We start from the raw sequence: 21,999 nt of genomic DNA, 5'->3' as shown, positions 1-21,999 counted from the left end.
CCTGCACCCCCTCTTCCCATCTCCCCTATACTGCACCCCCTCTTCCTTTCTCCACTACCCTGCACCCCCTCATCCCATCTCCCCTATACTGCACCCCCTCTTCCCAACTCCACTACCCTGCACCCCCTCTTCCCATCTCCCCTATACTGCACCCCCTCTTCCCATCTCCCCTATTCTGCACCCCCTCTTCCCATCTCCACTACCCTGCACCCCCTCTTCCCATCTCCCCCTATACTGCACCCCCTCTTCCCATCTCCCCTATTCTGCACCCCCTCTTCCCATCTCCACTACCCTGCACCCCCTCTTCCCATCACCCCTATACTGCACCCCCTCTTCCCATCTCCACTACCCTGCACCCCCTCTTCCCATCTCCACTACCCTGCACCCCTTCTTCCCTCATCCAGTACCCCATCTTTCCTTCCCCAGTACTCTGTACCCCTTCTTCCCTCCAGCACAGCTCCACTACTTTGCACCCCTCTTCCTATCCCCACTCTCCCCATTTCCCTTCTCTACTACCCTGTACCCCTTCTTCCCTCTTCCCAGCGTTCAGGGCAACACAACGTAGTGAGCACAAAGGACTCGGCTGAGCAGCATCACCTGCTCCAGTTCACTACAGGAATTTGCCCTCACATACAATGGAGGCAGCGTACGAGCCACGTGATATAAACACCTTGGTCGTGAGGGGGCGGTACCAGCCGTAAAGTGGGCGGGTACAATCGTGAAGGGGCGTTACCCCCAATAATGCCGGCGTCACTGCCGGTGCTGACGTGTCGTGCGGGTGAGAGAGTGTGTGAGTGAGACCGGAGAGAGAGACGGAGAATGGCGGAACCGCACAAACAGGACATCGCGCTCATATTCCGGCGCCTCCGCTCTGTCCCCACCAACAAGGTCTGTTCCTCAGGGGCGGGGCTTTCTCTGCTGCTTCTCCTCGTTACTTTACAGTCCGGCTATTGCTCTGAGTCACGTGACACTTGGTCCTCACATTCCTATTTCTTTACTGACACATCTTCACTCATTCACTTGCCTTTCTTGGCTCATTATAAACAACTTTTCAATTGGTTTTCATTATTATTGTTTGTTTGCCTTTGCCTTTTCTGACTCTTTCCAACTTTCAAATGGGGGTCACTGACCCCATCTAAAAAAACAAATGCTCTATAAGGCTACAAATGTATTGGTATTGCTACTTTTTATTCCTCATCTTTCTATTCAGGTCTCTCCTATTCATATTCCAGTCTCTTATTCAAATCAATGCCTGGTTGCTAGGGGAATTTGGACCCTAGCAACCAGACTGCTGAAATGACAAACTGGAGAGCTGCTGAATAAAAAGCTAAATAAGTCAAAAACCACAAATAATAAAAAATGAAAACCAATTGCAAATTGTCACAGAATATCCCTCTCTACATTATACTAACAGTTAATTTAAAGGCGAACAATGGTGGTACTCGTTACTGACATAGTGAAGTGTGAGTGTCAGACTCAGGGTGGTACTCGTTACTGACATAGAGGGGTAACACTTGGGGCAGTTATTGTGGTGACATTGGGGGGTACATGACATACTTGGGATAGTGTTGGGGGGTGGGTTCGTTGCTGGGACAGACTCGGGGGGCTTGTGCTGCTTCTCACTACAGACTGGGGAACAGTCAGATAAGGACAGTGCAGGTGAGTCACTGCTGCTCCTGTTGTGTCACGTCTCACACTCACTGTACATTATATATATATATATAATACACAAAAGCCATGAATATCCTGTAAATTATATCCTTATAAACGGTGAGTTCTGATGTCATCAGTTATAAACGGTGAGTTCTGATGTCATCAGTTATAAACGGTGAGTTCTGATGTCATTTCTGTCACATGACTCATTGAAATGTGTGTATTATAATAAATAAAGTTCCCCCAGTTGTAAAATATGAGGATATTAGAAGTTACCTCGGAGTTCCATGACCTGTATAAATACACTCGGCCTTCGGCCTCGTACTTTTATATGGTCATGAAACTCCTCAGTAACTTATAATATCCTTATATTTTACAAGAGGGGGTACTTTATTCACTATATATATATATATATTATATCTCTCTCTCTCCTGTGTGTCACATTAACCCTTCCCTCACACTTCACACCTGTTTGTTTCCCGTGGGACAGACCCCAGCCTTGCAGTATATGCCAATGTAAGGGACCGTGGGGAAAGTGCAAAGCCCTGGGCTCCTATTGGACGAGACCTGTGTCTGTCACACCTGAATTTCTTCAGATTCAATTTGCTGTTGATCCCTGTGTCCCCTCTGCACCCAACTGTCCCACAATGCCCCTCTGCCTCCCACAATGCCCCTCTGCCTCCCACAATGCCCCTCTGCCTCCCACAATGCCCCTCTGCCTCCCACAATGCCCCACTGACTCCCACAATGCCCCTCTGCCTCCCACAATGCCCCACTGAGGTCCCACAATGCCCCACTGACTCCCACAATGCCCTCTGCCTCCCACAATGCCCCTCTGCCTCCCACAATGCCCCTCTGCCTCCCACAATGCCCCTCTGCCTCCCACAATGCCCCTCTGCCTCCCACAATGCCCCACTGACTCCCACAATGCCCCACTGAGGTCCCACAATGCCCCACTGACTCCCACAATGCCCCACTGACTCCCACAATGCCTCACTGCCTCCCACAATGCCCCTCTGCCTCCCACAATGCCCCTCTGCCTCCCACAATGCCCCTCTGCCTCCGACAATGCCCCTCTGCCTCCGACAATGCCCCACTGACTCCCACAATGCCCCACTGAGGTCCCACAATGCCCCACTGACTCCCACAATGCCCCACTGAGGTCCCACAATGCCCCACTGACTCCCACAATGCCCCACTGAGGTCCCACAATGCCCCACTGACTCCCACAATGCCCCACTGACTCCCACAATGCCCCACTGACTCCCACAATGCCTCACTGCCTCCCACAATGCCCCTCTGTCTCCCACAATGCCCCACTGAGGTCCCACAATGCCCCACTGAGGTCCCACAATGCCCCACTGACTCCCACAATGCCCCTCTGCCTCCCACAATGCCCCTCTGCCTCCCACAATGCCCCTCTGCCTCCCACAATGCCCCACTGCCTCCGACAATGCCCCTCTGCCTCCGACAATGCCCCACTGACTCCCACAATGCCCCACTGAGGTCCCACAATGCCCCACTGACTCCCACAATGCCCCACTGACTCCCACAATGCCCCACTGAGGTCCCACAATGCCCCACTGACTCCCACAATGCCCCACTGAGGTCCCACAATGCCCCACTGACTCCCACAATGCCCCACTGACTCCCACAATGCCCCACTGACTCCCACAATGCCTCACTGCCTCCCACAATGCCCCTCTGCCTCCCACAATGCCCCTCTGCCTCCCACAATGCCCCACTGACTCCCACAATGCCCCTCTGCCTCCCACAATGCCCCACTGAGGTCCCACAATGCCCCACTGAGGTCCCACAATGCCCCACTACCTCCCACAATGCCCCTCTGCCTCCCACAATGCCCCACTGCCTCCCACAATGCCCCACTGAGGTCCCACAATGCCCCTCTGCTTCCCATAGTAATTAGGAGGAGGAGTGTGTCCAACTAATTATCCAATCCTCTCAGTTTGGCTCAGTTCCCCTTTCCTTCAGTAACGATGAGATGAAACCAATTAAAGGGAAACTATTCCATTAGTTTTGTTTTATACTGTTTATAGAACAATTAACTCTCTCTTTGCTGCTTAGCGCTGCATTGGTCCCATATCCTCCATTCTGAGCGGGCACCTTGTACAGGTTGCAGTTGGTCACTCCTGGTTCATTGGGGGCCCAAGCCCCATCACATTAGGGCCCATTATAGGTTTATACAAATGGGAAGCAGGAGCAGGTGTCAGATGCATCACATTTTGTGTCCCGTGAGTATTGGGATAAGTAAAGTCTATTTGCCCAAGTCACACAACTGCTCGGGGAGGAGCGCTCATTAACCCTTTGCTGCCCCACATGCATCACCTGAGATAATAACAAGTGTTTGTGTGTTTGCCTTGAGCTCAGAGTTCAGCCCATTATCATACACGGCCGGGGGGAACCGTCTCTCCACATTGCAGTTCTGATCCCTCCCTGCAGTCCTGTGGGTGGAGGGGGCGGGGTCTCCTGTGATTTGGGGATGAGTTGCCGCTAGGGAACTTGGTGCAAGAGCTGACATTCACTGTATGAAGCCGCTCCCCTGCAGTATTTCAGCAGGAACAGCCCAGGGGGAGTCTGACCAATAACCTGAGGGCCCTTGAGTGAGTACGTTGTGCTCCGGGGCCACATATTTGCTACTTCTATATCTGTATTGTATATATTCTAGGCGTGTTTTGACTGCGGAGCCAAGAACCCCAGTTGGGCGAGTATCACGTATGGGGTGTTCCTGTGCATCGACTGTTCGGGGTTCCATCGATCTCTCGGGGTTCACTTGAGCTTCATTAGGTGAGAAATAAATCCAATAACCTGTGTGTGGAGTCGGAACTCTTTCTCTGCATATTTAAAGCCTTAGTGGAAATAAAAGGCAAATTCTGGGTCTGATTTTTCATTGCGTTTCCTCTTTCCTCAGGTCGACTGAACTGGATTCCAACTGGTCCTGGTTCCAGCTGCGGTGCATGCAGGTCGGAGGGAATTCCAATGCGGTACGGACTCACTTCTCTTTCTGCCACTTCCTATAAAATGCAACCGGGTACTGCCATCAGAAATCACAGGGCCCCGCACAACAACATTTTCTGGGACACCCCTCCCTCACCCATCAGTACAAAGGCCACACAAGGGTTAATATAAAGTGCCCCCTTAAAAAAAAGAACTTTGGTGCCCAGGGCCCCTACAAGTTGTTTTAAAAAAAAAAAAAACAGTTGTGGCCAGGGCCCCTACAAGTTAAAGGGGAACTCCACACAAATATAGCTTAAGCTTTTTGAAAAGTAAACATAATTTCAGGCAACTTTGCAATATATACTGTATCAATTAAAAAATATGCAGACTTTTCATGATATTTAATGATTTCTGACAGTTCCCTAAGCCTAGCCCCCTGCTCTCCTGCTGATCTGTCTGACTACTTTGCTGATCTGTCTGACTACTTTGCTGATCTGTCTGACTACTGTGCTGATCTGTCTGACTACTGTGCTAATCTGTCTGACTACTGTGCTGATCTGTCTGACTACTGTGCTGATCTGTCTGACTACTGTGCTGATCTGTCTGACTACTGTGCTGATCTGTCTGACTACTGTGCTGATCTGTCTGACTACTGTGCTGATCTGTCTGACTACTTTGCTGATCTGTCTGACTACTGTGCTGATTTCTCTGACTACTGTGCTGATTTCTCTGACTACTGTGCTGATTTCTCTGACTACTGTGCTGATTTCTCTGACTACTGTGCTGATTTCTCTGACTACTGTGCTGATTTCTGCAACTACTGTGCTGTTCTGTCTGACTACTTTGCTGATCTGTCTGACTACTGTGCTGATCTGTCTGACTACTGTGCTGATTTGTCTGACTACTGTGCTGATTTGTCTGACTACTGTGCTGATTTGTCTGACTACTGTGATTTGTCTGACTACTGTGATTTGTCTGACTACTGTGCTGATTTGTCTGACTACTGTGCTGATTTGTCTGACTACTGTGCTGATCTGTCTGACTACTTTGCTGATCTGTCTGACTACTTTGCCGACTTGTCTGACTACTGTGCTGATCGGTCTGACTACTGTTCTGATCTGTCTGACTACTGTGCTGATTTGTCTGACTACTGTGCTGATTTGTCTGACTACTGTGCTGATTTGTCTGACTACTTTGCCGACTTGTCTGACTACTGTGCTGATCGGTCTGACTACTGTGCTGATTTGTCTGACTACTTTGCTGATCTGTCTGACTACTGTGCTGATTTCTCTGACTACTGTGCTGATTTCTGCAACTACTGTGCTGTTCTGTCTGACTACTTTGCTGATCTGTCTGACTACTGTGCTGATCTGTCTGACTACTGTGCTGATTTGTCTGACTACTGTGCTGATTTGTCTGACTACTGTGCTGATTTGTCTGACTACTGTGATTTGTCTGACTACTGTGCTGATTTGTCTGACTACTGTGCTGATCTGTCTGACTACTTTGCTGATCTGTCTGACTACTTTGCCGACTTGTCTGACTACTGTGCTGATTTCTCTGACTACTGTGCTGATTTCTGCAACTACTGTGCTGATTTCTCTGACTACTGTGCTGATTTCTGCAACTACTGTGCTGTTCTGTCTGACTACTTTGCTGATCTGTCTGACTACTTTGCTGATCTGTCTGACTACTGTGCTGATCTGTCTGACTACTGTGCTGATTTGTCTGACTACTGTGCTGATTTGTCTGACTACTGTGCTGATTTGTCTGACTACTGTGCTGATTTGTCTGACTACTGTGCTGATTTGTCTGACTACTGTGCTGATCTGTCTGACTACTTTGCTGATCTGTCTGACTACTTTGCCGACTTGTCTGACTACTGTGCTGATCGGTCTGACTACTGTTCTGATCTGTCTGACTACTGTGCTGATTTGTCTGACTACTGTGCTGATTTGTCTGACTACTGTGTTGATTTGTCTGACTACTTTGCCGACTTGTCTGACTACTGTGCTGATCGGTCTGACTACTGTGCTGATTTGTCTGACTACTTTGCTGATCTGTCTGACTACTTTGCTGATCTGTCTGACTACTTTGCCGACTTGTCTGACTACTGTGCTGATCGGTCTGACTACTGTGCTGATCGGTCTGACTACTGTGCTGATTGGTCTGACTACTTTGCTGAGCTGACTGACTACTTTGCTGAGCTGGCTGACTACTGTTACTTTATATCCTCAGTCTGCATCCTCCAAACCCCACAATTCCCTGCACATGTGATTTCAATAAGGAACAGAACATCCCAGTGAAATGCATTGTGGGTTATGTAGTTCCTGCATGCTGTGTGTAAGCTGTGGAGAATTTGTTACAATTTGTAACATCAGTTTTTAGTGCCAAATGACACAGAAAGAGAAGAACTGTTAAACAGCTGGATTTCAGCATAGAAAATGCCATTTATTTATACTTTTTGAAGAAACAGGTAAATGTGATGGGAATATTAGGGGTTTCTGGGTTATGTGGCCTCTTTATCAAATTTTGGTTTGGAAGCCGGAGTTCCCCTAAGAAAAAATAACACTGCAGGGTGCCTGTATCTTCAGTTTCCTGTGCTCTGATTCGTCAGTTTAGTGTAAGTCCCGGTAAAGCCGCACGGCGATTGGATGAACTAGAGAAGAGGTTCAAACTTCACCAATCCCCATGCAGCTTTACCGGGACTTACTTTAAACTGACGAATCAGAGCACAGGATGCAACTGCCATCTGGAAGGAAGTAGCTTCTCCCCCCCCCCCTCCCATAAAGTCCTTGTGTTTTTGGGAGTCTGAGAGCACAGGTGGGTGGCAGGTAAATGCAGCCCATTGACTATTATAGGGGCACTTACCTGACAACTCATAATAAGGTTTCTGACCGCTGTTACTGGCTGGGACATTACAGGTGGTAAATACCGACTCCTAGGGGCAGATTTATCAAGGGTCGAATTTCCAAGTAAAAAAAAAAAAAAGACCAACCAAAATGTATTAAATAATTCAAATTTTTTTTTTGCGGGTGAATAGGCCGTATTCGTTCGAATCAGCGTAACATCGAATTCGATTCAACGTTTTGTTTTTTTTAAAAAAAAAAAAACCACAAAAAACTTGGAATTTTAAAAGTCCACCAATTGAATCCAAATAGGTTCTAGGTGGTCCCCCATAGGCTGAAACAGCAATTCGGCAGGTTTTAGATGACTTTCGAAGTCAAATTTTTAAAGAGAATCGAATTTGGACTTTTCCCTAGTCGACGTACACAATAAAATAGCTCGAAAGTCTTTTTTCAACTTCGAATAGGGATCCACTATTTTTGATTCGGCCGAACCCTTCATGAAAGATTCGGCCGATTACCAAACCCCAATACTAATTTGCATATGCAGATTAGGGGCGGGAAGGGGAAAACATTTTTTACTCCCTTGTTTTGTGACAAAAAGTCACTCGATTTCCCTCCCGCCCCTAATTTGCATATGAAAATTAGGATTCAGTTCGGCAGGGCAGAAGGATCCGGCCGAATCCTGATGAAAAAGGTCGAATCCTGGATTCGTTGCATCCCTAGAATTTTCACTTCGACCCTTGATAAATCTGCCTCCTAATGTGCCACTAAAGGGGGTTACACTGTTTGGGCTCCTTATCTTGTACCAGACAGAAGCTCCAACACAACCCCAGTGGGTCTGTACCCTAAAACCTCTCTCCCCCACCCCCAGTTAGGGTTGCCACTTTTTCTAGAAAAAAATCCCGGCCTTCCTATATATTTCCCTATTAAAGGGATACTGTCATGGGAAAAAAAAATTTTTCAAAATGAATCAGTTAATAGTGCTGCTCCAGCAGAATTCTGCACTGAAATCCATTTCTCAAAAGAGCAAACAGATTTTTTTATATTCAATTTTGAAATCTGACATGGGGCTAGACATATTGTCAATTTCCCAGCTGCCCCTGGTCATGTGACTTGTGCTCTGATAAACTTCAATCACTCTTTACTGCTGTACTGCAAGTTGGAGTGATATTACCCCCTCCCTTTTCCCCCCCAGCAGCCAAACAACAGAACAATGGGAAGGTAACCAGATAACAGCTCCCTAACACAAGATAACAGCTGCCTGGTAGATCTAAGAACAACACTCAATAGTAAAATCCAGGTCCCACTGAGACACATTCAGTTACATTGAGAAGGAAAAGCAGCAGCCTGCCAGAAAGCATTTCTCTCCTAAAGTGCAGGCACAAGTCACATGACCAGGGGCAGCTGGGAAATTGACAATATGTCTAGCCCCATGTCAGATTTCAAAACTGAATATAAAAAAATCTGTTTTCTCTTTTGAGAAATGGATTTCAGTGCAGAATTCTGCTGGAGCAGCACTATTAACTGATAAAAACGTTTTCTGATGACAGGGTCCCTTTAATAACATTGGTATCAACCATCATTTTTTTCAGCCAGGCCACTAAATTACTAGCCATGAGTAGGGTTGCCACCTGGCTGGTATTTTAGTGACCTGGCCGGTAAAAATGATGGCTGATGTCAATGTTATTAATAGGGAAATATATAGGAAGGCCGGGATTTATGTCTAGAAAAAGTGGCAACCCTAGCCATGTGGCAACCCTATCCCCAGTGGCAACGACTCTTTAACCCTAACCCACCCGCCTTCCCCACAGACCATCTTCTTCCGGCAACACGGCTGCTCCAGCAACGATACAAATGGCAAGTACAACAGTCGGGCCTCTCAGCTCTACAGGGAGAAGATCAAGTCACTGGCCACCCAGGCAACCAGGAAGTACAGCACAGAGGTGAGTTCCACTGGTGACCACTAGGGGGAGCCGCTCTCATTCCTATTACTGTACATTATCTATATATTTACACTTGTACAGGATTCTTGTATTTATTGGGTTAGGAAATGTTCTGTATTGGGGGGCTGTCTGCTCTCTCTCTCACATCAGTCCCCCTGTGTTACAGCTCTGGATCGACGCTTGTGGGGCCCCTCCACTGTCACCCCAACATCAAGAGGAGGACTTTTTTTCTTCCCATTCAGAGGTATTAGAAGAAACACCCCTAGAAACTCTCCATTCCCTCTGTATAAAGTCTGCTGGGTCACTCGTGAGTTAAATGCTGCATGACTGAGCATGCTGGGAGCTCACGTCTTAAAGCAACAGCGTCCAATAAAATGTTTCCGGGGTCAGCCGCTTTCTGTGTTTACAGCAGCCCCCCCTGTTCTTTGCGACGGGCTCTGGAAGCATGGAAGGGATTATTCCCCTTTAAATTAACTGTTAGTAGGATGTAGAGAGGGATATTCTGAGACAATTTGCAATTGGTTTTCATTTTTTATTATTTGTGGTTTTTGACTGATTTAGCTTTTTATTCAGCAGCTCTCCAGTTGCAGAAATCTGGTTGCTAGGGTCCACTTCACCCTAGCAACCAGGCATTGATTTGAATAAGAGACTGGAATATGAAAAGGAGAGGCCTGAATAGAAAGATTTGAAAGCTGGAAAAAAAATGGCAAATCATTCAAAAAACTACAAAAGAAACCCAATGAAGACCAATTGAAAGGTTGCTGTAACATAACGTCTATAAGATACTAAAAGTTAACTTAAAGATGAACCGCCTCTTTAATGATAACGTAGCCCAGGCCCAGACTAGAAATCTGTGGGGTCTGGCAAATGCGAAAGGGGTTGTTCACCTTTAAATTAACTGTTAGTAGGACGTAGAGAGGGATATTCTGAGACAATTTGCAATTGTTTTTTATTTTTTATTACATGTGGTTCTTAAGTTATTTAGTTTTTATTCAGCAGCTCTCAAGTTTCAGCCATCTGGTTGCTAGGGTCCAAATTCCCCTAGCAACCGTGCATTGATTTGAATAAGAGACTGGAATATGAATAGGAGAGGCCTGAATAGAAAGATGAGTAATAAAAAGTAGCAATAACAATACATTTGAAGCCTTACAGAGCTTTTGGTTTTTTTAGATGGGGTCAGCGACCCTTATTGGAAAGAGGCAGGAAATAATTAAAAAATTACAAAAAAATAAATAATGAAGACCAATTGAAAAGTTGCTTAGAATGAGTCATTTCTATTACATGCTAAAAGTTAACTTAAAGGTGAACTGGCCCTTTAAACTAGGGATGCACCGCCGAACCACCGAATACTTCACAAAAGATTCAGCTGAATAACGAAACAAATCCGAATCCTAATTTGCATATACATTTTTTACTTCCTTGTTTTGTGACAAAAAGTCATGCGGTTTCCCTTCCCGCCCCTAATTTGCATATGCAAATTCGGATTTGGTTCGGCCGAATCCGGAGCTGTATCCTGGATTTGGTGCATCTCTACTTTAAACACACTCTTCTCTAGCAGTAAGAAGGAAGGCAGGTTTCTGATTGGCTCATCAGTTTGCATATGTAATTACTGGTGGGCGGGTGCTTCGTAGATCCCTTTAATTTAAACATAGTTAATTAGAAAAGACCAGACTTCATTGAGTGGATTAAATGTGACGTTGCCTTTTATTATTATTATTAATATTATTCTGATCTTCTCTTGTCCCAGCAGGTTAATACCACGGCCCAGGCACCTCCCCCTTTAACCGTCAGCTCTGCAGGTTCCGCCAGTAACAATGAAGGTAACTGTCGCCCCTGTTAACCTTTAGTATCTTATACAATGGCTAATTGTCAGCATCTTTTCAACTAGTCTTCAACTTTTCTTTTTACTAGTTTTTGCCTCTGTCTTCTGACACTTTCCAGCTTTCAAATGGGGGTCGCCGACCCCATCTAAGAAACAAATGCTCTGTAAGGCTACAAATGTCTTGTTATTGTTACTTTTTATTACTCCTCTTTCTATTCAGTCCTCTCCTATTCATATTCCAGTCTCTTATCCACATCAACGCATGGTTGCTAGGGTGAAGTGGACCCTAGCAACCAGATTTCTGAAACTGGAGAGCTGCTGAATGAAAAGCTAAATAAGTCAAAATAAAAAATGATGACCAATTGCAAATTGTCTCAGAATATGATTCTTTTTTGTCATACTAACAGTTAATTTAAAGGGGAACTACCCCATTGACTACAACAGCGTCTTTCTCTCTCTCCCCAACTCTGAGTAAGAGTCGTGTGTGTTTGTTTCCAGACGAGCCAGAGGTCGGGCCCAGCATGGACTATCTCAGCATCTCTCCCAAAGCCTCGTTAGGTAAAACAGTAATTTCTTCATTTATTTCCCATGATTCCAAAGGGCAGTGGTTAACTCTTAGAGGACTGTGCTGCTGCTGATCAGTTCTGTCTGTGATTTACCCTTTAATCTATGCAAAGCCCAAGTGTCGGCAGTTAGTGTCCTCGCTGCCTGTTTCTGGGGGCGGGCCCTGCGTCTCCCTAGATTAAAGGGAAAGTAAACTAACGAGCTGCCGCCTGTTCTTTTATCTTTCATGTTGCAGCCGGTTCAGAGAAAGTGATATCCACTGGGAACCCTCCTGCCAGAGGTGATTCTCCTCCCTCCTCACCTGCTTTGCCTCCATTTTAATTATTCTGCTCCTTTACCTTCGTCTCACTTTGCATCATGGGAAATATAAATGGCTCTGCTTTAGCCCCGCCTCCTCTCCTGCTCCACCGGCGCTAGTGGCGCAGCACATAAATCAGATTTTCCCATCAGACATTGTCGTCGTCGCTTAGTAGGGGAAAAAAATAATTTAAAGAGACAGGAGCTGCATAGGGTGGGGGAGGGGATAGTAAAAAAGTTGCGGCTGCCTCACAGTTGAGGTACAAGGTGTTTAACCCCTTTGCTGCTGAGCTGACAAACAACCAATGAGCTGTCAGACTGGTACAGGGACATAACCCAGCGACTGTTTAATGGGGGCCCTGTGTGTTTATTGGGGGCCCTGTGTGTTTATTGGGGGGCCCTTTGTGTATATTGGGGGCTCTGTGTGTTTATTGGGGGGCCTGTGTAAGTCACCAGACTGCTTACTGGCAGTTTAGATGGTGTGAGAGCAGAGCAAGGCCTTGGCTGCCCCCCATTTATCTTTAGACTCTTTCCAGCTTTCAAATGGGGGTCACTGACCCCATCTAAAAAAACAAATGCTCTGTAAGGCTACACATTTATTGTTATTGCCACTTTTTATTCCTCTTTCTATTCAGGCCTCTCCTATTCATATTCCAGTTTCTTATTCAAATCAATGCCTGGTTGCTAGGGGAATCTGGTCCCCAGCAACCGAATGGCTGAAATGACAAACTGGAGAGCTGCTGAATAAAAAGCTAAATAAGTCAAAAACCACAAATAATAAAAAATGAAAACCAATTGCAAATTGTCTCAGAATATCCCTCTCTACATCATACTAACAGTTAATTTAAAGGGGAACAACCATTTTAAGACACAGCTGTATAATTCCTGCTTCCCATAATGCACAGCTAAGCTCCGCACAACCCCCCGTGTATATTAATCAGTGCCTGTGTTCCCCCCCTGCAGAAGTCGTCTCTGTTATAAAGAAGAAACCAGGTGCCGCCAAGAAAGGGGTGAGACGAGATCTTTTTTGTTTTCTCTTCTTTTAACTTCCCCTTTATTTATATGTACTGAGCCCAGTGAGCTCTCAGTCTACGGCATCTTGTCTGTGATCTGCTGAGTGTCGCACACATGTACATGGGGGGAGCCTTATATATATATATATATATATATATATATATATATATATATATATATATATATATATATAGTTATTATAATACCGGGAGGGCTTTATATAGTGAATAAAGTACCCCCTGTTGTAAATTATAAGGATATTATAAGTCACCGAGGAGTTAAATGACCAAAGCTGAAGGCCGAGTGTATTTATACAGGTCATGGAACTCCGAGGTGACTTCTAATATCCTCATATTTTACAAATGGGGGGCACTTTATTTATTATAATACACAAGTTTCAGTGAGTCATGTGACAGAAATGACATCAGAACTCACCTTTTATATTTGATGACATCAGAACTCACCGTTTATAAGGATATCATTTACAGGATATTCATGGCTTTTGTGTATTTTATATATATATATTAGGGATGCACCAAATCTACTATTTTGGATTCGGCTGAACCCCTAAATCCTTCACGAAAGATTCGGCCGAATATAGATCAGAATCCTAATTTGCATATGCTAATTAGGGGTGGGAAGGGAAAACATTTTTTACCTCCTTGTTTAGTGACAAAAAGTCACACAATTTCTCTCCCCCGCCCCTAATTTGCATATGCAAATTAGGATTTGGATCGTTATTCGGCCGAATCTTTTGCAAATTATTCGGGGGTTCGGCTGGATTTGGTGCATCCGTAATATATTGGAGCCAATAGCTGGAACGGTCAGTTTGCTCCATATTCTATTTAGTTAAATGGGGGTCCGTTTGGAGCCCCCGGGGCACAATATCAATGATAAATAATTGGAAATATCCGTGTCCCCAGCTCGGAGCCAAGAGAGGGGTCCTGGGGGCCCAGCGAGTGAGCGGCAAGAGCTTCAGTGACCTGGAGAGACACGCGCAGGCGGCGGATAAACAGAAGGAGCAGGAGGCGGAGTTCACATCCAAACAGGAGGAGGAGCCTGTGTGAGTATCATGTCATTAACTCCTTCTCTCCCTCCCTATAATGAACTGAGTGTCCCATTGGCTGCTGCTCATTCCCTGGTACCTCAGGTGTTCGAGTTCTGCCCATTCTCCTTCTGTCACTAACACGTGGGCGTCGCCAGCTGAAATGTTCTGATTGGTTATAGAGACCCCCCCATTTACCCCTAGAGGTGTATAAATCAGCCCCCTGCTAATGCCTCACACTGATTGGCTGCGGGGATCCATGATGAAGGTTAAATCTAACCAATAAGCATTCAGCACACGATGGGAGGGACACGGGAATTGATTCCTATAGAGAATAAGGTAACGGCCCCCTCTTGTCTCCCCCAGGGTCACATCCCTACGTCTCTCCTACAAACAACTGAACCTCCACAAGGACCACGACAAGATGAACAATTTGCCCCCCAAGAAAGCGGCCGAGGCAGAACGTCTGGGAATGGGCTTTGGCTCCCGCAGGTACAGCCGCCATATTGCTACACCCAGGGAATCTTCCATTTTAACTACTGAATCAAACTCCCCTCCCCCCACAGCAATTGGACTGACCCACTGCAATACCAGCGACTTGTACCCCAATCTGTGTCTCAACTGAACAGGACAAAGTTATAATGGGAGAGATGTGGGTCATTCTCTAGGGTTCAATAACACCCCCGTGTTTGTTTCCCCAGTGGTATCTCCCACTCGGTGCTCTCAGAAATGAAGACAATCGAGCAGGAGGCGCCAAAGAACGTGAAGGCAAAGAAACCGTATCAGGAGGAGGAGCCTGAGGATTTCTATTTCAGTGCCCCCCGATCACGGTGAGACCCCCTGTTGTCCCTGCCACTGCCCCCCATAAAGAGCGGCCATTGATTCTCCCTCCTTCTTACTCAGGTACCAGGAGGATCCCCCCGAACCCCTCACCTCTTCCTTCACTTGGGACGAGCGATCTGACGATTATTGGAAAAAGGACAAAACTGACCCAGACGTCTCAATTCATTCTAAGACCTCAAGTTACAACGACAGGTTAATTTATTTCTATTCTTTATCCTCTGGGGACATTCATTGTGTTTCTACAGGGGACTGTTCCTGCTGAATTGTGCTTAGTACAGGGAATACCTATGTACCATAGTTTTATGGGATCTCTCTGTACAGACTATGAGCAAACTTAGGGGACTGTTCCTGCTGAATTGTGCTTAGTACAGGGAATACCTATGCTGCCATAGTTTTATGGGATCTCTATGTACAGACTATGAGCAAACTTACGGACTGTTCCTGCTGAATTGTGCTTAGTACAGGGGAATACCTATGCTGCCATAGTTTTATGGGATCTCTCTGTACAGACTATGAGCAAACTTAGGGACTGTTCCTGCTGAATTGTGCTTAGTACAGGGAATACCTATGCTGCCATAGTTTTATGGGATCTCTCTGTACAGACTATGAACAAACTTAGGGGCTGTTCCTGCTGAATTGTGCTTAGTACAGGGGAATACCTATGTGCCATAGTTTTATGGGATCTCTCTGTACAGACTATGAGCAAACTTAGGGGCTGTTCCTGCTGAATTGTGCTTAGTACAGGGAATACCTATGTGCCATAGTTTTATGGGATCTCTCTGTACAGACTATGAGCAAACTTAGGGACTGTTCCTGCTGAATTGTGCTTAGTACAGGGAATACCTATGCTGCCATAGTTTTATGGGATCTCTCTGTACAGACTATGAACAAACTTAGGGACTGTTCCTGCTGAATTGTGCTTAGTACAGGGGAATACCTATGCTGCCATAGTTTTATGGGATCTCTCTGTACAGACTATGAGCAAACTTAGGGGCTGTTCCTGCTGAATTGTGCTTAGTACAGGGAATACCTATGCTGCCATAGTTTTATGGGATCTCTCTGTACAGACTATGAACAAACTTAGGGACTGTTCCTGCTGAATTGTGCTTAGTACAGGGGAATACCTATGCTGCCATAGTTTTATGGGATCTCTCTGTACAGACTATGAGCAAACTTAGGGGCTGTTCCTGCTGAATTGTGCTTAGTACAGGGGAATACCTATGCTGCCATAGTTTTATGGGATCTCTCTGTACAGACTATGAGCAAACTTAGGGGACTGTTCCTGCTGAATTGTGCTTAGTACAGGGAATACCTATGCTGCCATAGTTTTATGGGATCTCTCTGTACAGACTATGAGCAAACTTAGGGGACTGTTCCTGCTGAATTGTGCTTAATACAGGGGAAAATTTATGTCTCTCAGATCTGCAACTCGGCGTAAACATGAAGTAGAACCCGTGTCGGATACAGACGATGCCCAGAAAAAGTTTGGGAATGCCAAGGCCATTTCATCCGACATGTTTTTTGGAAAGCAGGACAGCGCTGATGTAAGTCCCTGTGTTTTTTCTGCGCTTTTGCTGGTTCTCAGGGAATGATGGGATTTGTAGTTCAGCAACAGCTGGAGAGAGAGAGATATTATATAAATAAAGATGATGTATAAGAACATTAGTCCCAGTGCGTTTGTGTCCGACCCCAGAATTATTATTATTATTATTATTAAACGTCCCCATTGCTGTAGCCCCACCCTCCCGGGATCATTAGCGGAGCTGAAGCTGATTTAAAGGGGCAGCAGACCCCACATGAGCCAAACATATTCTGTGTTTTGTGTTTACAGATAAGGAGGAGTTTATTTTACAGTTTAAGTAGGAAATAAAGTTGATTGAATGTCACATTCTGCACAGTGAAATGAAATCAAAGTCTGATACATTTTCTATACTGTCCCTGTGTATTGTCCTCTGTGTCTCGCTCTTTCGGAGGAGGGAGTGTTTCCCAGACCTGCCAATCTTTGTAGCTGTAACTGATGATCCTGAGCCCCAGCAGAACTGTAACTCCCCCCACTGACAGGACTGAGACCACTTCTCTCCCCCAAATCAAATCGGTATAATTGTCAGTGGTTGCACTGGAAGAGAGAACAGAGACAAATTCCAGATGATTCTCCCCACACAATATCTCTATATATCTCTATATATCTCTATATATCTGTATATATCTGTATATATCTCTATATTGACTGTTACAGAATGAGACCAGGAGTCGCCTGGAGAGACTCTCAGCAAATTCCTCCATTAGTTCAGCCGACCTGTTTGATGAGCACAAGAAAGAGCCCACAGGTGAGTCTCTACTCAAGCCCCTCCCCCTATTCTTATTCGCCCAATGTCGGTCATGTGACTTGTGTCCTATTATAAAGGAAACTACAACCTGACCCAGGTGCTCCCCTCAGCCCCAGATATGGGCAACTTCAAGCAGGGAGTCAAGTCAGTTGCCGGGAGACTCTCCGTCCTTGCCAACGGGGTCATGAGCAGCATTCAGGTAAGTGACTCTATATCCGCTGCTCTACTTCCTTCCCTACATCCTTTCCTTCTTCCTTCCCTATTCCTTTCCTTCTTCCTTCCCTATTCCTTTCCTTCTTCCTTCCCTATTCCTTAATTTTTCCCTATTTTTCCCTTCCTTTCTTCCCTATTCCTTCCTTTCTTTTTATTCCCAATTTCTTCCTTTTTTTCCTATTTTTTCCTTCCTTTCTTCCCTATTTTTCCCTCTTTCTTCCCTATTCCTTCCTTTCTGTGTATTCCCTATTCCTTCCTTTCTTCCCTATTTTTTTCCTTTCTTCCCTATTCCTTCCTTTCTTTCCTATTTTTTCCTCTTTCTTCCCTATTCCTTCCTTTCTGTTTATTCCCTATTCCTTTTTTTCTTCCCTATTTTTTTATTTCCTATATTTTTTTTCTTACCTATTAATTTCTTTCCCTATTTTTTTCCTTTTTTTCTTCCCTATATTTTTTCTTTCTTCCCTATTCCTTCATTCACATTTTTTTCCTTCCTTCTCTATTTTTCCTTCCATTCTTCCCAATTTTTTCCTTTCTTTTTTCCCCTATTCCTTCCTTTCTTTCTTCCCAATTGTTTCCTTTCTTTTTTCCCTATTCCTTCCTTTCTTTCTTCCCAATTGTTTCCTTTCTTTTTTCCCAATTTTTTCCTTTCTTTTTCCCCCTATTCCTTCCTTTCTTTCTTCCCAATTGTTTCCTTTCTTTCTTCCCTATATTTTTTCTTTCTTCCCTATTTTTTTCCTTTCTTCTTCTTCTCTTTTCCTTCATTTCTTTCCTCTTCATTTCCTTTCTATTTTTTTCCTTCCTTTCTTTTTTCCCTCTTCCTTATTCCTCCTTCCTGTCTCTTCTTTCTTTCCTTCGTGTCCCTTTTTCTTTCTATCGCTTTCCTTCCTCTCGTGCGTTTTCCTTGCTCCCACGTCTGGAGACTGAATAGTAACGGGGGGCTGATTGTCTGTTCCAGGACAAATACGGATCATAAGAGGAGGAGCCACAGAGGCAGAAGCTTCCTGAACCCCAACATTACTCTGATCTCCCCCTTCCGCTCTCTGTTTATTCCTTTATTTGTTCCCCACAATTCATTTGCTGTGAATACATTGTTCCTGTTTAACGTTTGCAGCACCAAAGAAACGTCCCCCAAATCCCCCCCCTTCCTTTATCCCCCAATATTCCTGACTGTCCGGCCTCCCCAAAGCTTCACGACTCAGGGACAGACGGACAGATAATTCCTCTTATTTTGCACCTTATTGGGGGGGGCACAGTCGGGAGCTGTATCTTTAAATCTCTGCACATTCCATGAGTCGTGTCACTAGTGACCCCCAATATTCCTTTATATTGAGCCCCAATGATCTGTGAGTCACCCCCCCCCCCATCATTAGGCCTTAATTGTGTTGCTGGACAATCAGACGTCTCTGCGCCTCATTCTGTAGCCCACGTGCCCCCCCAGAAGTCAGCAAAGGCTGTTGGGAGTTGAAGTTCTTTTACTTTATGAAGAGGGGGGGGGGTCCTCCCAATATTTATAGGAAATAAACTCTATATATATATATCTATAAATACACAGGCCCGGACTAAAGTGGGATCTGTTATCCAGAAGGGGGTCTGTGAGGCAGGTTTCCATATAACAGATCCCACACACACATTTAGATTTATATAGAGGCGATTGTTAAAGTGAAATATAAATGGACTTGAATGGAAATCTATTCGCTCGTTTAGTTTGGGGAAGAAGGAATCGGGTTGCTATGGTTACAAGGAAGACTCGCTGTGTTTTAGACAGCATTATGGGAATTTTGTTTGACTTATATGTACATTGGGGTTGTTCCTCTGACAATACTTTGTATTCTGAAATAAAGATTAGATTGCAACCTCCTGGGGCCTCTGTGTGTATTAGCGTCACGCGCAGCGACTGGGACCTTTATATTGGAATCAAGCCTGGACAGCTGAGCATCATGGGAAGAGCAGTTCCATTTCCTCCAGCTGCAAATCCACAGACACCAACACTGCTGCATGGAGATTATACAACTACCTTAAAGGGGTTGTTCCCCTTTAAATTAACTGTTAGTATGATGTAGAGAGGGATATTCTGAGACCATTTGCAATTGGTCTTCATTTTTTATTATTTGTGGTTTTTGAGTTATTTATCTTTTTATTCAGCAGCTCTCCAGTTTGCAATTTCAGCCATCTTGTTGCTAGGGTCCAAATTTCCCTAGCAACCATGCACTGATTTGAATAAGAGACTGGAATATGAATAGGAGAGGCCTGAATAGAAAGATGAGGAATAAAAAGTAACAATAACAATACATTTGTAGCCTTACAGAGCATTTGGTTTTTTTTTTTGATGGGGTCGGCGACCCCTATTTGAAAGCTGGAAAGAGTCAGCAGAAGAAAGCCAATAAGTCAAAAGCTATAAATGAAGACCAATTGAAAAGTAGCTTAGAAAGAGTCAGCCTATGACATACTAAAAGTTAACTTAAAGCTGAAGCGTCCCCTTTTATACAGACAACTCCGTAGAAGTAAATGAAATGGATTTAATACACGGGCAGCTGCAGTGCTACTAGTATGTATAGTAGTATTACTAGTATTAGTATATGAGCCCAACCCGCTCCTGTCTTATACCCAGTTCAATAACTAAATGGCTCTAATATACAGGGCGGATAGAGATATACTCAGTAACCAATCACTGTAACGCCGAAGAGCTTGCAATCATGTACTGATCCATAGAATGTGTGCGTCACCTTTAACTTTTAGTATCTTATAAGGCGGCTCATTCTGATCATCTTTTCCATTGGTCTTCATTTTTTCTTTTTCACAGTTTTTGAATTATTTACCTTCTTCTTCTGACTCTTTCCAGCTTTCAAGGAGGTCGCTGACCCCATCTAAAAAAAAACAAATGCTCTGTAAGGCTACAAATGTATTGTTATTGCTACTTTTTATTCCTCATGTTTCTATTCAGGCCTCTCCTTTTCATATTCCAGTCTCTTATTCAAATCAGTGCATGGTTGCTAGGGGAATTTGGACCCTAGCAACCACACGCTGAAATTACAAACTGGAGAGCTGCTGAAGAAAAAGCTAAATAACTCAAAAATCATAAATAATAAAAAAAGACCAATTGCAAATTGTCTCAGAATATCTCTCTCTACATCATACAGGTATGGGACCTGTTATCCAGAATGCTCAGGACCTGGGGTTTTCCAGATAATGGATCTTTCCATAATTTGGATCTTCATACCTTAAGTCTACTAGAAATTCATATAAACATGAAATAAAGCCAATAGGCTGGTTTTGCCTCCAATAAGGATTAATTATATCTTAGTTGGGATCAAGTACAAGCGACTGTTTTATTATTACACAGAAAAAGGAAATCAGTTTGAATACAGCGGAGTCTATGGGAAACAGGCATTCTGTAATTCGGAGCTTTCTGGATAACGGGTTTCCGAATAACAAATCCAATACCTGTACTAACAGTTAACTGAAAGATGACCAACCCCTATCAACCAGCATGGAGTAACTCGTATGTTACACACAGTAGTAAGGAAAGTAGAAGGGTGCAGATTGTGTGTGTGTGGGTGACATGGCAGTAGCAATGTACAACAGCTGAAATACCTGAATATGAAGTAACTAATATGTTACACAGAGTATTAATCTAGTAGTTATATAAAGTGACAATGTACAGCAGCTGAAATACGTGAATATGGAGTAACTAATATGTTACACAGAGTATTAATCTAGTAGTTATATAAAGTGACAATGTACAACAGCTGAAATACCTGAATATGAAGTAACTAATATGTTACACAGAGTATTAATCTAGTAGTTATATAAAGTGACAATGTACAGCAGCTGAAATACGTGAATATGGAGTAACTAATATGTTACACAGAGTATTAATCTAGTAGTTATATAAAGTGACAATGTACAACAGCTGAAATACCTGAATATGAAGTAACTAATATGTTACACAGAGTATTAATCTAGTAGTTATATAAAGTGACAATGTACAGCAGCTGAAATACGTGAATATGGAGTAACTAATATGTTACACAGAGTATTAATCTAGTAGTTATATAAAGTGACAATGTACAACAGCTGAAATACCTGAATATGGAGTAACTAATATGTTACACAGAGTATTAACCTAGTAGTTATATAAAGTGACAACGTACAACAGCTGAAATACCTGAATATGGAGTAACTAATATGTTACACAGAGTATTAATCTAGTAGTTATATAAAGTGACAATGTACAGCAGCTGAAATACCTGAATATGGAGTAACTAATATGTTACACAGAGTATTAAGCTAGTAGTTATATAAAGTGACAATGTACAGCAGCTGAAATACCTGAATATGAAGTAACTAATATGTTACAGAGTATTAAGCTAGTAGTTGTATAAAGTGACAATGTACAACAGCTGAAATACCTGAATAAGTAACTATGTTACGCAGAGTATTAATCTAGTAGTTATATAAAGTGACAATGTACAGC

The 21,999-nt window shown here is 44.1% G+C and overlaps 1 protein-coding gene across 1 annotated transcript; it reads left to right on the top strand.

Moving 5' to 3' along the window:
- Positions 1 to 780: 780 nt before the first annotated feature.
- On the top strand, positions 781 to 19,378 carry arfgap3.L (ADP ribosylation factor GTPase activating protein 3 L homeolog; the record flags this gene model as incomplete). Its single annotated transcript, NM_001095719.1, is given in 17 exon segments — positions 781 to 888; positions 4,340 to 4,458; positions 4,583 to 4,655; positions 9,269 to 9,400; positions 9,567 to 9,644; positions 11,151 to 11,220; positions 11,721 to 11,780; positions 12,022 to 12,066; positions 13,047 to 13,093; positions 14,021 to 14,160; positions 14,509 to 14,634; positions 14,844 to 14,972; positions 15,046 to 15,177; positions 16,406 to 16,529; positions 17,222 to 17,312; positions 17,390 to 17,511; positions 18,481 to 19,378. Coding segments are annotated over 17 exon segments (1,575 nt in total).
- Positions 19,379 to 21,999: the final 2,621 nt, after the last annotated feature.

Source organism: Xenopus laevis, chromosome 3L (genome assembly GCF_017654675.1).
Source record: "Xenopus laevis strain J_2021 chromosome 3L, Xenopus_laevis_v10.1, whole genome shotgun sequence".
In the NCBI taxonomy this organism is placed as follows: domain Eukaryota; kingdom Metazoa; phylum Chordata; class Amphibia; order Anura; family Pipidae; genus Xenopus; species Xenopus laevis.
The sequence above is the reverse complement of the archived record's forward strand: the minus strand, read 5'-3'. Positions and strand labels throughout refer to the sequence as shown.